We start from the raw sequence: 13,430 nt of genomic DNA on the forward strand, positions 1-13,430 counted from the left end.
AAAAAGAAAAAAGTACTAAATCTAGTTCTAATTTAAAATATGACTAGACAGGATGTAAGTTTAAATATTTTGGAAAATGAGGTAAATAAAGATGGTAAAGCGGAATTAAATAACAATGAAAGTCAAAAAATAGATAAGGAAGAATTTTCAGGCCTTTCGGTTTCTCCTATTACAACAAGGGTTCATTCTCTACTTAGAAATAATTATCAGTATATATTTTTAAGGTATATAATAAAATTAGTGAACTTGGATAATCTTTTAAAAAGTGGTCCAATTAGGATAAATATTGGTACAAAAATAAGACAGCTAATTGAAAAATTCATAAGTCATCCTATAGTAAGAGTATGGTTTGCTCTCTTAACTTTGGCTGTAATGATTTTAAATGAGATTAGGCTGTTATTTACTGAGTCATATACTGATGAAGCCTTTAAAGGTATCTTTGGTTTCATTATAAGTAATAGGGTAATTGAGATTATACTGTATACTATCGCTATGGATGGATATTTATACGTATATCTTATATTTGATTTGTTCTCTTTGGCATTATTATTAGTTAACTTAAGTTATTGTTTTTTATCATCTTTTACACCTGTTGATGTGCTTAATAATAGTATTGATAATTATTACATATTTTCTCAAATTAGAAATTTTGGACCAAATGCACAAATTTCTCTTACAACTTCTATAACTCAAGCTTTTAGATTTATTTTATTATTTGAAGGTGATAATATATATAACTTTATTACAAACTATAATTCATATAAGGGAGTTATCATTGCACAAGATTCTGATAATGCATATGAAAGAAAATCTTATTTTATGTGTAATTACAATGAGATGTATAATGGTTTAGTAGATAATTTAGAACATGTGACAAATAAAAATAACTGTAATCGAGGAAATTTTAAGTTATCAAAGATTATAGAGAAAAAAGTTGCGTTATTTGCATTATTTGCAGTGATAGTATATCCATTATTTGTACCTGCAGTTTGGATTTCTATAAATACAGCAGCATTTTCTGGAGTTCAAGATTTGGGCCAATGGTCTAATCTTAGAAATCAAAATCCAGGTGATGAGACATGGCCAAATGCATATATGGTTAGTCTTGCATACTATACATATAGAAATAGTATTGGCACCCCATCTAAATGGATGAAACTAGTTGCTATTCAGGCACCATTTCCATTAAATAACAATCCTACATGTAATGGATGCCCAAAATCAAGTTTAGAAGTAATAACGAACGCTATTTCTATTATAACAAGCTCTGATATACCCTCTTGGCTTATTCAAATATTGTCTCTACCAACAATATCTCAAGGTATATCACTCATACCATTGGAAAATTTCAAGAATATTAGAAATTTCGCATTAAGACAATATCAAATGCAAATATGCATGAGAAGTGGACTAAATGCTATTGTAAGCCCAGAACTGAAATGTCCGGAAGATTTGATTGCAAATATTACTGCTGTTTTTGATATAACAAATATGATTCAAATGGGAGCTGGACTAACTTTAGGAGTTGTGTTTATCAGTTTTTTTGCATTTTTGATCTTTACTATTGTTATACAAAAAGTACTTGATACGCAAGTCTATAGCATAGTGAACAAAATTAACGGAACATTAATGGCTATATCAAATAATCCCCTTCTTGCGATGAATCTTTCAAGTATGAATAAATTTTATTATGAAGATAATTATTTATATAATAAAATGACTAACAAAACTACTAAAATACAATTAAACAAAAAACTCAAGAAATTTGGCTCAAAGAAAAATGAAGATATAGATAAATTTTCAACCAATATACTAGAGAATACATTTACTAAATTGGGAACTCTTTTAGCTGTAGGATTAGGATCTGCTGGGGCAAATATAATAGCTCAAAATTTAAAAGATGACAGAGTTAATATCAAAATTCCTGGAAAGGAAATTACGGCTATTTATGGATTTTGTGATATTAGAAATTTTACAGATGCAACGGAAGTTCTCGGAGAAAAAGTAATGCCATTTGTTAATCAAGTAGCTGAAGTAGTCCATGGAATTGTTCATGAATTTGGAGGGGCAGCAAATAAAAATGTTGGTGATGCATTTTTATTTGTTTGGAAGTCAGAGTCCAAATGGGTTGATATGAAAAACTTACAGGCTGATATGGCAGTCATGTCATTTATACAAGTAATCATTGAGATTGCAACATGTAAGAAATTGATTAAATATTCGTCAAATAGACTACTTCAAGAACGTCTACCAAATTATAAGGTCACGTTGGGGTTTGGACTGCACTTTGGGTGGGCTATTGAAGGTGCTATTGGATCTGAGCTTAAAATTGATGCATCATATTTATCACCAAATGTTAACTTGGCCTCAAGACTTGAGGAAGCAACGAAACATTATAAAGTACATTTATTATTTTCTCAGCAAGTATTTGAACAGTTATCTATTTCAATGAAATGCTACTGTCGTCTTGTAGATTGTGTAACTCTTAAAGGAAGCATTACTCCATTGTATCTTTATACGATAGATATTGATACAGACCTACATACAGATATTAGTTCAGATAATAATTTTGAAAATATAGAAGATAATGATGAAAGTATATTTGAAAGAACAAGAAGACATGAAATGATGCAGCAAGCAGATTTTAGAATTCATAGCTTATTTCATACAAGTGCTATATTAAAACAAATGAGAGCACACCTTTTTGAAGATTTTCAGCAAGTATATGAAAAAGGGATTCAATATTATTTGTCAGGAGAATGGGATAAATCAAGAAAAATATTGCAATATCTCGATAATGAGTGTATGAAAAGGTGGAATAAATCTGATGGTCCTACTCAAACTATCTTAAAATATATGGAATCTTATCAGTATAATGCACCATATGATTGGAAAGGTTTCCGAAAGTGGGATGAGAAATAATAGTAAACCAAATGAAAATTCAATTATATTTTGTCATAACTGGTGTTAAAAAAAAGTTATATCTAATTTAGTAAGCTCTTTAAATTTATATAACTTGAAATTTGTTCAATATTTGAAGTAATCTTGGAAGGATCACTATCAAATCCTAAGTTATGAAATAAAGGTAGAGTATGAATTAATTTAGTATTCCAAAATAGTATATCAGTGGAATATTGTTGAATAATTCCCCTCGGATCTAGTATATTAGCTGCATGTGTATCATTGCCATCTTTGACAAGTTTTTGTATGGATGCCAGTTGTTGCTTTGCTGTAGTGATTTGGTTTTCGCAAATATTGTATATACCTTGATAAATAAGTTCCATACTATTGTAAATAACGGAAGTAAAAAATTCTTGTATTTTATGGAGAATAAAGTCATCAATATTCTCTATAACTGAACTTAATACATTATCGGAAAATTTAAGAAATACTTGCAAAGGTTTTATAGCATTATCAACAAAACTACTTGGTTGAAGACTAGTTTTTTCTTCTTCGTTACAATTATTCATATCTAAAATTTGTTTTGAGTTACCTGATATTCTATATAAACAAGTACTAGCTCTTATTCCAGGGCTAAATATATTCATTGTTTGTTTATATAAATATTCCCCTATAACAGGTTTTATATTATTTACAACATTAGTATCTATATGGTAATATAGTCCATTTTCAAGAATATCTTTACTAATTTTCTGTTTTAATACCTCTATATTAATTATATTTGGTACTTTTTTCCATTTAAATTGATCTATTCCCATACTCAAGTATTCACTATGTAATATATTCATATGATGAAATAGTTCCTTTATGAACATATTTCTAATCCAATTTGTAAATGTAAACATATCTAGAAGAATAAATATAATATGTTCAGGTTTCGTATTATTACCCCAGACTAATTCTTTCGTCTGTGAAGATTCCTTAAGGTGATTTTCATCACTTCCGTTCTCTAAAATTCCAGGTGTATAATCACAGGAGCTTACTACTACCGAGTTGCTATCCTTAATAAAATCACTTATTTTCAAAAATGACAAAATATAAGATGCATAATCATAAAATAGTGTAACACATGCATACAAGCAACGAGAAAACAAAGGAACCATACACCTAGAAGGGGGCAAAGGTGTATCTGGCTGAATTGCTGCAACTCCTAGTATCCATCTCACTTGTTTAGTTACTTCAACCGTATATTTGAGCCAGTATTTAGTTTTCTCATGAATATAAACCTTATTAAATTCAACTTTTTCATTTTTAATAATTATTCTCCTGCTTAATAAATTTCTGTATATTAAGTTCCAATATGTTCCGAATTTCCACCTTTTCGTGTATATATTGGCATCTTGGTTTTCTCTAAATGCAATAATTAGTTGTAAATCTAAACATGGTAAATAGCTTTGTACATAATTTTTCGAGTTAACCAAAATTTGTTCACATGATTCAATAAAATTTACAATAGAAATAATTTGATGTAGATATAGATCCATAGGAGCAGCTGGACTTGCCAATGATGAGTTCATTATTGTCTCAACTTTGCTAATGCAATAAATAAGAACTCCTTTTGCAAACCAATCTATGCAAATTTTAACATTTTTTTTACAAGGCATCATAAGAATACTTGCAGCAATAGTTTGAATAGTCATTTTTAAAGATTCGCTTAAAAGTAAATTTTCTACATGTTTGATTGCTGATAAAAATGGAATTTTGTCATTAAAAAATTTTGAAAAGTCAGAATTTGAAAATATTTCTGTATCTAATTTCTTATGAGTCAACTTAATGAATTCTTCATGCAAATTTAGAATATTCAAAGAATGGCATATAAGTCTTCCATTAGAAGTGAGTAGACTAGTATTATCAGATTTTACCAAGTTTGAGAAATCTTTATCAAGTCCAATAAACACTTTTGATGCTTCTAAAATATAAGATTTGAGGTCTAAAATGAATTCATCGCAAAATTTCAGACACTTCTTAATGTAATATCCAGATTTCCTATTATATTTATCGGGTAGCTCCAAAACAGACTTTTTGTCTGAGTCTTGGATTTTTACAACTTCTTGCATTATACTATCTGAAATCTTTCTAAGCTTAGTAGTCCTTTTAATAGTGAAATAAATAACCACTACTAATATGAAAGAAATTTTACCTAAGCTTACTGCTTTATTTAATGCAAAACAATCTACTATGCTTTGTAATTTTGTCCTTAGAGTTTTTGAGTATTGTTCACATGACTTATAAAATGATAATTCTAGTTTACAAAATTTAAAATAATCATATTCAAAAACTAACTTGTTCAGACGTTTTTCATAGTTCTGGAATATATCTGATATCTGATTTAAGGTGCTGTACACTTCACTTTCATAAGGTTGTAAACTAGGCACAAGACTATCAATTAAAGGTTGCATCTCAGTAGCTATATCCATATAATCTCCATAAGCAGTATTAAGTAGTTGTGCTATATTTTCATCTTCTTCTTTCAGGTGTGATGAAAGTGCATCGCGTAGTCTTTTGATATCCATTTCATGACGATAATTCTCTACCAATGCTTCTGGAGTAGCAAAATTACTAACTTTAATGATTGAGCTTAAGTTATCATAATTACGATTTTCACAATATGATTCCATAATTGAAAATCCTAGCTATAAAATTGCCAATTTTTCACTTCTTCCCTATGTTCTTAAAGTGTATAATTTAGCGCCCAAAGTATATAATATTGAACTTCAAGAAATATTACTTTTTTAACTTAAAGTAAAATGATTATTTCAGATATCCTGAATTTGTTTAAACTAGCTTTTAATAGGGATGGAATTTGTTAGGTCATCTATATATACTGAAGAGATAACAGATCATGGTATTTTGCACAATGAAGTAAATATTAAATCTTCCAAAGAAGAGAGACTGGAAGAAATCCAGTCAAGCCTTCCAGAATATTCACGTGGTAAGTATTAATTGTAGATTTTTTTATATCCTAATTGGAATTTCCTATATTACTTTTTAATATTGTTTTTTTCTTTATCTAGTTGACATAAGATGGTAAGTTCTAACTGGATTTCGTTATATGTAAACAATTGGAAATAACTATTGGAAATAAACACTTTAATATTTATAATTATAGGGGTAAGGTTGATAATAAAATATCTACTAGAGATGGAGAGGATACCTGTGCTGGTTTGTTGGTAACTGAAGATGACCTTGAGTATTACAATAGTATGTATGAATCACGAAGACGCCAGGAAGAACAGAGATTGAGAGAAGAAGAAGAAATTAGAAGGAATTTTGAGCAATTTCGTAGGAGAAGAAGTAAGATGATATCAGGGGAATTTTTAACTATGAGAGATTTTAACTTCGAACAAGATACTGAAATTAAAACTTCCGGTGCTAAGGGATACAACACAGATATACAAATACCTCATACAATAAAAATTAAAAACAAACTTAAAACTAACAATACAAGTGGTCAAATTCTAAAATCACTCTTTGCTGGATATAGTGATGAAGATACCGAGTAATTTACATAATTTCGTACCTAATGTAGACAAATACCAGGTAGTTTGTAAATGATCACATTGGACAGTGAATTGTATTATGTTTAAACAAAGTATGGTGAAGACAATATCTATAAATAAATATTTTCATCTACTTCTTATCAAAGTCTATAATTTTATTAAATTCCTAATCGGGTAAAGATAATTAGATAATAAGATTTGAAAATTGTGTACATAAAATTCCACACTTGCCACTAGATAGCATCTTATTGTTCACTACTTACCTACCATGGTACCGCGTTCGTTACTTGCGCCTACATTATTGACGCCACTCCCCACAAAACACTTATTTGTAGGTACTTGCAGCTACTTACTAAAAGAAGATACTACAGATTACACTGAAAAGAATATTGAAACATGCAAGATGGTAATAGTATGACCCCAAGTAGAGATCCCCATTTTGAGAATTTCAGTGTGAGTATAGGTAATGATACTTTTTCTCAGGCTGGAGTAAGCTCAGTAGGTGTACCTAGCTTAAGAACTATCCCTAGTTCTCAAAAATTGGGTAGAGGCGATTTAGGAGATATAGGTCGTATAAGAACTAGTCGTATTGAGTCATTATGTGGAGCATCATCTGTAAATCGCTTGGACGCTATAGGGGAAGCAGAAATAAGACTAGAAGGGGAAACTGAATTTAAAGATCTATTCTTGACCTTTTTAAGAACGTTTGTAGCTCAAGAAGGTGATATAATTAGTCATTATAGTCGTTCAAGGAGTTCTTCAACTCAACTAGAAGGCTACCATTCTACCTATATGGGGTTACTAAGGAAGTTGTTGGAAACTCAACTAACAGTTGAAGCAAATCAAGATGATAACAAATATATGAATGGCTTGAATGGCTATAGTTTTGATATAAGCTTAAGGCATTTAAAAGAATTTAATCAGAGCCTATTTGTGAACACTATATCATCTCCTAGTGATGCTATTGTGTATATGGATGAAGTTTTGGAGAGTGAAATTGAAAATTTGCTTGGAGAGGAATATTTAAAGGAGTTTTCGCTTCCAAAAGTTAGGGTATTTGATAATCCAAAAATCTCAAATGCAAGAGAGATTAATCCTTCAGATATTGAGCAGTTAATAAGTATTAGAGGGATTATAATCCGTTGTTCCGATATAATTCCAGAGATGCAAAAAGCTACATTTAGATGTACAAGTAACTATGATGTCAATGGGACTAGTACAACTTGTCAACACAGAGAATATAGATTACTAGTTGGAGGGGAAATTGATGAACCGATTATTTGTCCTGTATGTAATAACAAGTACTCTTTTGAATTATTACATAACTCTTGTCAATTTTCGAATAAGCAAATTTTGAAGATTCAAGAGCTTCCAGATATGATACCTCCTGGAGAGACTCCTCATACAGTTCTTGCTTATGTATATGATGAAATGGTTGATAGATCACGACCAGGGGATCGAGTGGAAATTACAGGGATAGTGAAAGCTTCCGGAGTGAGGTTAGTATCTAGAATGAGATTACTTAAGTCAGTATTTCGCACATATATTGATATTCTTCATATTCACAAGAATATTTCGAGTAATCTATATTCTATTGCTGGAAATAATTTTTTAGAAACTATGAACGATGTTGATAATGACTCTGGAAGAGTGTACCTGAGTCAATTTGAGGATAATGAGGAAAAAAGGGTCTTTGACAATGTAGATTTCAATGACTCAAGTAAAGATAGAAGTGGGGATAATGGAAGTATTAGCATTGAATTAAATACAAAAAAGGGTCATAATACTTTATATACAAAAGAGATGGTGGCAGAATTTAAGGAAATGGCAAAAGATCCACAATTGTATGAGAAGTTGGCAAATTCAATTGCTCCAAGTATTTGGGAAAATGAAGATGTTAAAAAGGGATTATTATGCCAACTATTTGGCGGAAGTAAGAAAAACTTGTTAAATACAGCTACGAATATTGTAACGAATTCACTAGATAATTTCCAAAATAATGACTCAGGTCTTAGCCGTCAAGAGATAAATATTTTGCTCTGTGGTGATCCAAGTACTGCTAAATCCCAACTACTGCAATATATTCATAAACTAAGCCCTAGAGGATATTATATTAGTGGAAAAGGTAGCTCAGCTGTAGGATTAACAGCTTATATTACAAAAGATCCTGAAACTAAAGAGCTAGTTCTAGAAAGTGGAGCTTTAGTTTTGAGTGATCGTGGGATTTGTTGTATAGATGAATTTGACAAGATGGACGATTCTTCTAGGAGTATACTTCATGAAGCAATGGAACAACAGACGGTTAGTATTGCAAAGGCTGGTATTATCTGCTCTTTAAATGCTAGGGTTGCAATTTTGGCGTCAGCTAACCCTATTGCAAGTCGCTACGATCCATATAGAAATGTAGTGGAAAATTTAAATTTACCTCCATCTTTGATGTCTAGATTTGATCTTATATATTTAGTGCTTGATAATCATAGTGAAGAGTCAGATAGAAAGCTTGCTCAACATTTATGTTCACTATACACTATACAACCAAGAGAATTAAATACTTCAAATTCTGGAGTCCCTCCCAACACTTTTTCTAAAGAAAAGATTAGTCGCTATATAAGCTATTGCAAGCAATATTGCAACCCTAAGCTATCTACAGAAGCTTGTCATCAACTAATACAGAATTATATATCAATGAGGCGACAAGGGGTGAGTGGTGAGATAAGTCACTATAATAAAACTGTAACAGCAACTCCAAGACAACTTGAAAGTCTGATTAGGATATCTGAAGCCTTGGCAAAAATGCAACTTAGTGACTGGGTTGAAAAATTACATGTTGATGAGGCTACACGTCTTATGAAGGTGGCTACTTATAGTGCTTTAATAGACCCTATAACAGGGTTGATCGATATGGAGCAGTTAACTATAGGGTATGCTGGTAGAGAAAGGGAGTTACAAGAGAAAATAATGCAGATAATTCTAGATTCTCTTAGTGAACACCATGATGGGGTAACAATGGATGGTTTGGTAGCTTTGACACAAGATATATTATCTTCAAATAAAAAGGATTTTACATATAACTCAAGTGTTTATGATCTTAAGAAAGATATATCGAGAAGTATAGATCTGTTGATAGCTAATGGGAATATTAGGAAAGTTTCAGCTGGAAAATATAAATTAGCTCCAACAAAGAGATAGAATGTGATTAAAGGACAAATATATATTTAATTAGAGTTTTGAAATATATAATTTAATATGTTTATATATCTAAGAAGTGATTCTTATAGTCCTACAGAAATTTTGTTCTGACATTCTAATCTCAAAATATATACTTGTTTTTTCAGTGACTTACATAGTAACTATTGTGATTCGCGAAATAGATTCTGGCTTCATACTAACATATTATAGGATATTTTGTTATTTTTAATTGTTTAATATATATTTTATTGATATATTGATATTGTATTGTTTGACTTCCACATTCTACAATATATAAGTTTTCAAAGGTAAATTTCTTTATAATATATAACAAGACCTATTGAAATTTTATACAACTAGATTACCAAGAGTATAATTGCTTGCTCTTTTGTGAGAAGGGAATGATACCCAAGATTCGCACTTTTTAGATGGTACATTTGCTTCTATATTACCCTTATCTAAAACTCTGTTAGTCTGAATATCCCCTTTTTTATCTAAATTGTTAAGTACAGAGTAAATAAGTTGAATAATCTGACTTTTTTCGTGATCCTTTACATTAAGAAACTCTTTAAGTAAATTCAGAATATCTAGAGTCTTCTCATTTGTTGAAAATAGTATATTGTGTTTTTGTTGTCTCCTTTGAAATTGTTCATCTAACAAATTTAAAATATCCTGTTTATAACTATTTTTTTCTTGTTTAAGAATTCCCATATAGTTTTGAATAGTTTTATCATCTCCCCTATTTATCAAAGTACTGATTTCTGCTTGAGTCTTTCCTAAGTTTAAATTTTCTTGGATAGATTTCAGTATTTTCAAGTCATTTTCTTCGAAACTTAGATGATTTCTAAGTACTAAATTTAAATTATTGAAATAATCAATATCTTTTTTCAATTCATCAATATATATATTATTGTCAACTAACTTTGTCTGCTGATATTCCAAACAAGCAACTAGTTGTTCATTTTCTTTAGTTAGCTTATCACGTTGTTTTCTAAGGTTAGTTAGCCTCATGTTAGTTTCTTGTATCTGGTTACTGTATGTTTCATGTTGCTTTGAGTGATTACTAATAATATCTTTTAAATCTTGAATTTCTTTCTTCATTTCATCAAGCTGAAATTCGTTGCACATATTTGGAGCTTTTGAAGCAAATATAGGATTACTTGAAGGTGAATCTTTTGGAGATGAGGTGCTGCAGTAAGTATATATTTCAACTGATTTATTCGTCCCCTTTTTCTCGTTAGAATGTATATGATTATCATTATTAACATCTTTATTACCATTCCATGCGGTATTATTAAATTTCATTTTATTAGCTGTTTCCTCTATATTTCGGTTTTCCAGTATATTTTGAATTTTGATCATCTCATTAGATATATGAAGCAAAATCTTTGCAGACAGTGGCTTATATACAACTTCATTTGTCTGGAGTTTTAGTTCAATATAAGCCACTGCAATGAGAAATTCCAGCATGCTAAGTTTTCCATCTGCATCAGTGTCTGCAAGATCCCAAATCTTCAACAAATCTGGACGAGGAATTTGAGATTTTACCAAAAAATTAAAAACATCGTCACGTTCAATGAGTCCATCTGAGTTTTTATCTAAATTTCTAAATATTCTAATGTAATTCTCAATCTGAATCTTTGTTAATAGTAAAGGATTAGGTTTGTATGTTGTGGTATTCCCATTATTTTGTAAACTATTATAAGTACTTTCTAGTCTAGATTCCAAGTTTTTTGAGTTCCATAGTGATGAAATATCAAAAAATGGTAATTTTAAGGGGATTTTATTATAAATTGAAGAATTTGGATATTTTTGTTCGTATTGGTAAAGTGCAATAAGCCTACAAGCAACTCCAAACTCATTAAAGTTCAAAATACCACGATTATGAATATCAACAATACTCCAAATTTGGCGAAGAATTTCTCTAGATAAACCAGACGTACGGAAGAATCTTGCAGTCATCATACCTACAGGAGGTATCTCACAAATTGCAGAATCCCTTAAGGATGTATGTGTTTTTTCTTCAAGCTCGCTAAATCTTTGAATCATTAAATACCAAGTCTCATAGCAAACAATTTCCTCGGATGAAAACTCTATATCTTGAAAATCTTCTAAATCTATTTCACTATAGAAATCATTAGAGTACTCTGGAATATTTGCTTGATCATTTAAATAGGTCCTATTATTGCTTTTGTCAGCTAAATTGCTACTCATATCTTTGTCATTACTGAAATATTATTTAGAATCCTAAAATATATCTGTTCTCACTTGCAGTTTAAATTGTGGCCCACCATTATCTATAGGACTCAAACACAAAAATGTAAATATCCCGCTAATAACTGGTTGTATACTAAAACTGCACGCCTATGTTGAAATTCGCAAGATTAAAGTAGCAGATAGTATATAACTAGATGATAAAATTTTGAAAAATTTGTGGAATTGGCAATTCTAAATACTTCATTTATACTGACATTCTATTTAGGAAATATGATCAAGTATCCAGATAGAACTTAATTATAGCTGAACTATATATAAAGAGAATACTTAGAAGAGCAAACAATAGTAGTAATAGTATACTAAATAACTACTTACCAATTAACTCCAAGTCCTTCACAACTTCTCTACTTAAATTTATCATTTTTTTAAAAACTCTGATATCTGTAGCAGTATGCATGCATGTAACACACAGATTAGCTGCAGATATTGAACACGTTTTAACTAAAAGACCTCATGAGTCTAAAATATTTATATGTAGTTTGCCTATATAAAACTAATATAAAGCAATGAAAGAGAGCAAAGCTTAGCTTTATAATAGCACTTAGACAGCATGTAATACAGGCTAAGTATACCCAAGGATAGTTAAAGAGTAGAGTATATTGAAGCTTCCAAGATAATTTAAAATTTTGGGTATACTCCAAAAAATTATTCATATTATTACTCAATAAGGTTAAAGATCCAATTACAAAGGCATAGAATGATGATAAACTACATGTGAATAGAAATAATAAAAATTTTGGTAAGTTATGTTTACTTACACAATTTCCAATCCATAAACAATGGTGATCAAAGTCAGGTATACAGGTACCACAAATCTCGCAGTGTCTAAATTCATTATTATATATATAAATATGACATACAGAACAATAGGATCTATGTTTTAATGTTTCCTGCTCAGTTATTTTATTACAAAATTCTAGCTTAATAGCTAATTTTTGTAATTTAGTATCACCAGGGTTGCTAAAAACAGCTATTAAAAAAGTGATAAAAGAAGCTGGAGCAGCGACAGCTAAAATAATGTACTTATGGATTTCAGGGACAAAATTGTTGGGTATAAATGGAAATATTTGAATCACAAATATAGTCAGAATTATATTGTACAAAATAAACCATATGTATTTAGTTGAGTTAAGAAATATATAATGAAGAAGTTCGAGTATATTAATAATTATTAATACAGCTCCTTTACCAAGTAATATTTGAGTCCACTTTATCATGATCTTTTTTGGCATATATACGAATGTGTCATGTAGTTTATCAATAAGTAAAGGACCTTTAGGTTTTCCAAAGATTGCTATAATAAACCAAAAACTCCATAAAAAGCACAATATTACTGTAATCAAGTTAAGAAGCATATTGATTGTTGATATAGGAGAAATTTATATTGCATCTCAGACCCCTATTTGACTAAACTAGCGAGGGTTTAATTATGTTGCGGTAAAGACTACAGTACTTGTTTGCTGCAATGACTTATTTTAAAGATATATCTTTTGTCAATGAAGC

The 13,430-nt window shown here is 30.0% G+C and overlaps 6 protein-coding genes across 6 annotated transcripts; 3 read left to right on the top strand and 3 right to left on the bottom strand.

Annotated features, from left to right (window-relative positions):
• Positions 1 to 39: 39 nt before the first annotated feature.
• On the top strand, positions 40 to 2,922 carry cand_007500 (adenylate cyclase; the record flags this gene model as incomplete). The annotated part of the gene is made up of 1 exon (XM_067210990.1): positions 40 to 2,922. One exon carries the CDS (start codon positions 40 to 42, stop codon positions 2,920 to 2,922), a length of 2,883 nt encoding a protein of 960 aa, XP_067067850.1.
• A 62-nt stretch (positions 2,923 to 2,984) lies between these two features.
• cand_007510 (uncharacterized protein) lies at positions 2,985 to 5,579 on the bottom strand (the record flags this gene model as incomplete). Its single annotated transcript, XM_067210991.1, has 1 exon — positions 2,985 to 5,579. One exon carries the CDS (start codon positions 5,577 to 5,579, stop codon positions 2,985 to 2,987), a length of 2,595 nt encoding a protein of 864 aa, XP_067067851.1.
• Positions 5,580 to 5,757: 178 nt separating this feature from the next.
• cand_007520 (uncharacterized protein) lies at positions 5,758 to 6,464 on the top strand (the record flags this gene model as incomplete). Its single annotated transcript, XM_067210992.1, has 3 exons — positions 5,758 to 5,893; positions 5,976 to 5,988; positions 6,071 to 6,464. 3 exons carry the CDS (start codon positions 5,758 to 5,760, stop codon positions 6,462 to 6,464), a joined length of 543 nt encoding a protein of 180 aa, XP_067067852.1.
• Positions 6,465 to 6,857: 393 nt separating this feature from the next.
• On the top strand, positions 6,858 to 9,650 carry cand_007530 (cell division control protein 54; the record flags this gene model as incomplete). The annotated part of the gene is made up of 1 exon (XM_067210993.1): positions 6,858 to 9,650. One exon carries the CDS (start codon positions 6,858 to 6,860, stop codon positions 9,648 to 9,650), a length of 2,793 nt encoding a protein of 930 aa, XP_067067853.1.
• Positions 9,651 to 9,998: 348 nt separating this feature from the next.
• cand_007540 (EF hand family protein) lies at positions 9,999 to 11,864 on the bottom strand (the record flags this gene model as incomplete). The annotated part of the gene is made up of 1 exon (XM_067210994.1): positions 9,999 to 11,864. One exon carries the CDS (start codon positions 11,862 to 11,864, stop codon positions 9,999 to 10,001), a length of 1,866 nt encoding a protein of 621 aa, XP_067067854.1.
• Positions 11,865 to 12,364: 500 nt separating this feature from the next.
• Positions 12,365 to 13,282, bottom strand: cand_007550 (uncharacterized protein; the record flags this gene model as incomplete). Its single annotated transcript, XM_067210995.1, has 1 exon — positions 12,365 to 13,282. The coding sequence occupies one exon, from the start codon at positions 13,280 to 13,282 to the stop codon at positions 12,365 to 12,367; it is 918 nt and encodes a 305-aa protein (XP_067067855.1).
• Positions 13,283 to 13,430: the final 148 nt, after the last annotated feature.

The sequence above is a fragment of the Cryptosporidium andersoni genome, assembly GCF_001865355.1.
Source record: "Cryptosporidium andersoni isolate 30847 chromosome Unknown contig_50, whole genome shotgun sequence".
Lineage (NCBI taxonomy): Eukaryota > Apicomplexa > Conoidasida > Eucoccidiorida > Cryptosporidiidae > Cryptosporidium > Cryptosporidium andersoni.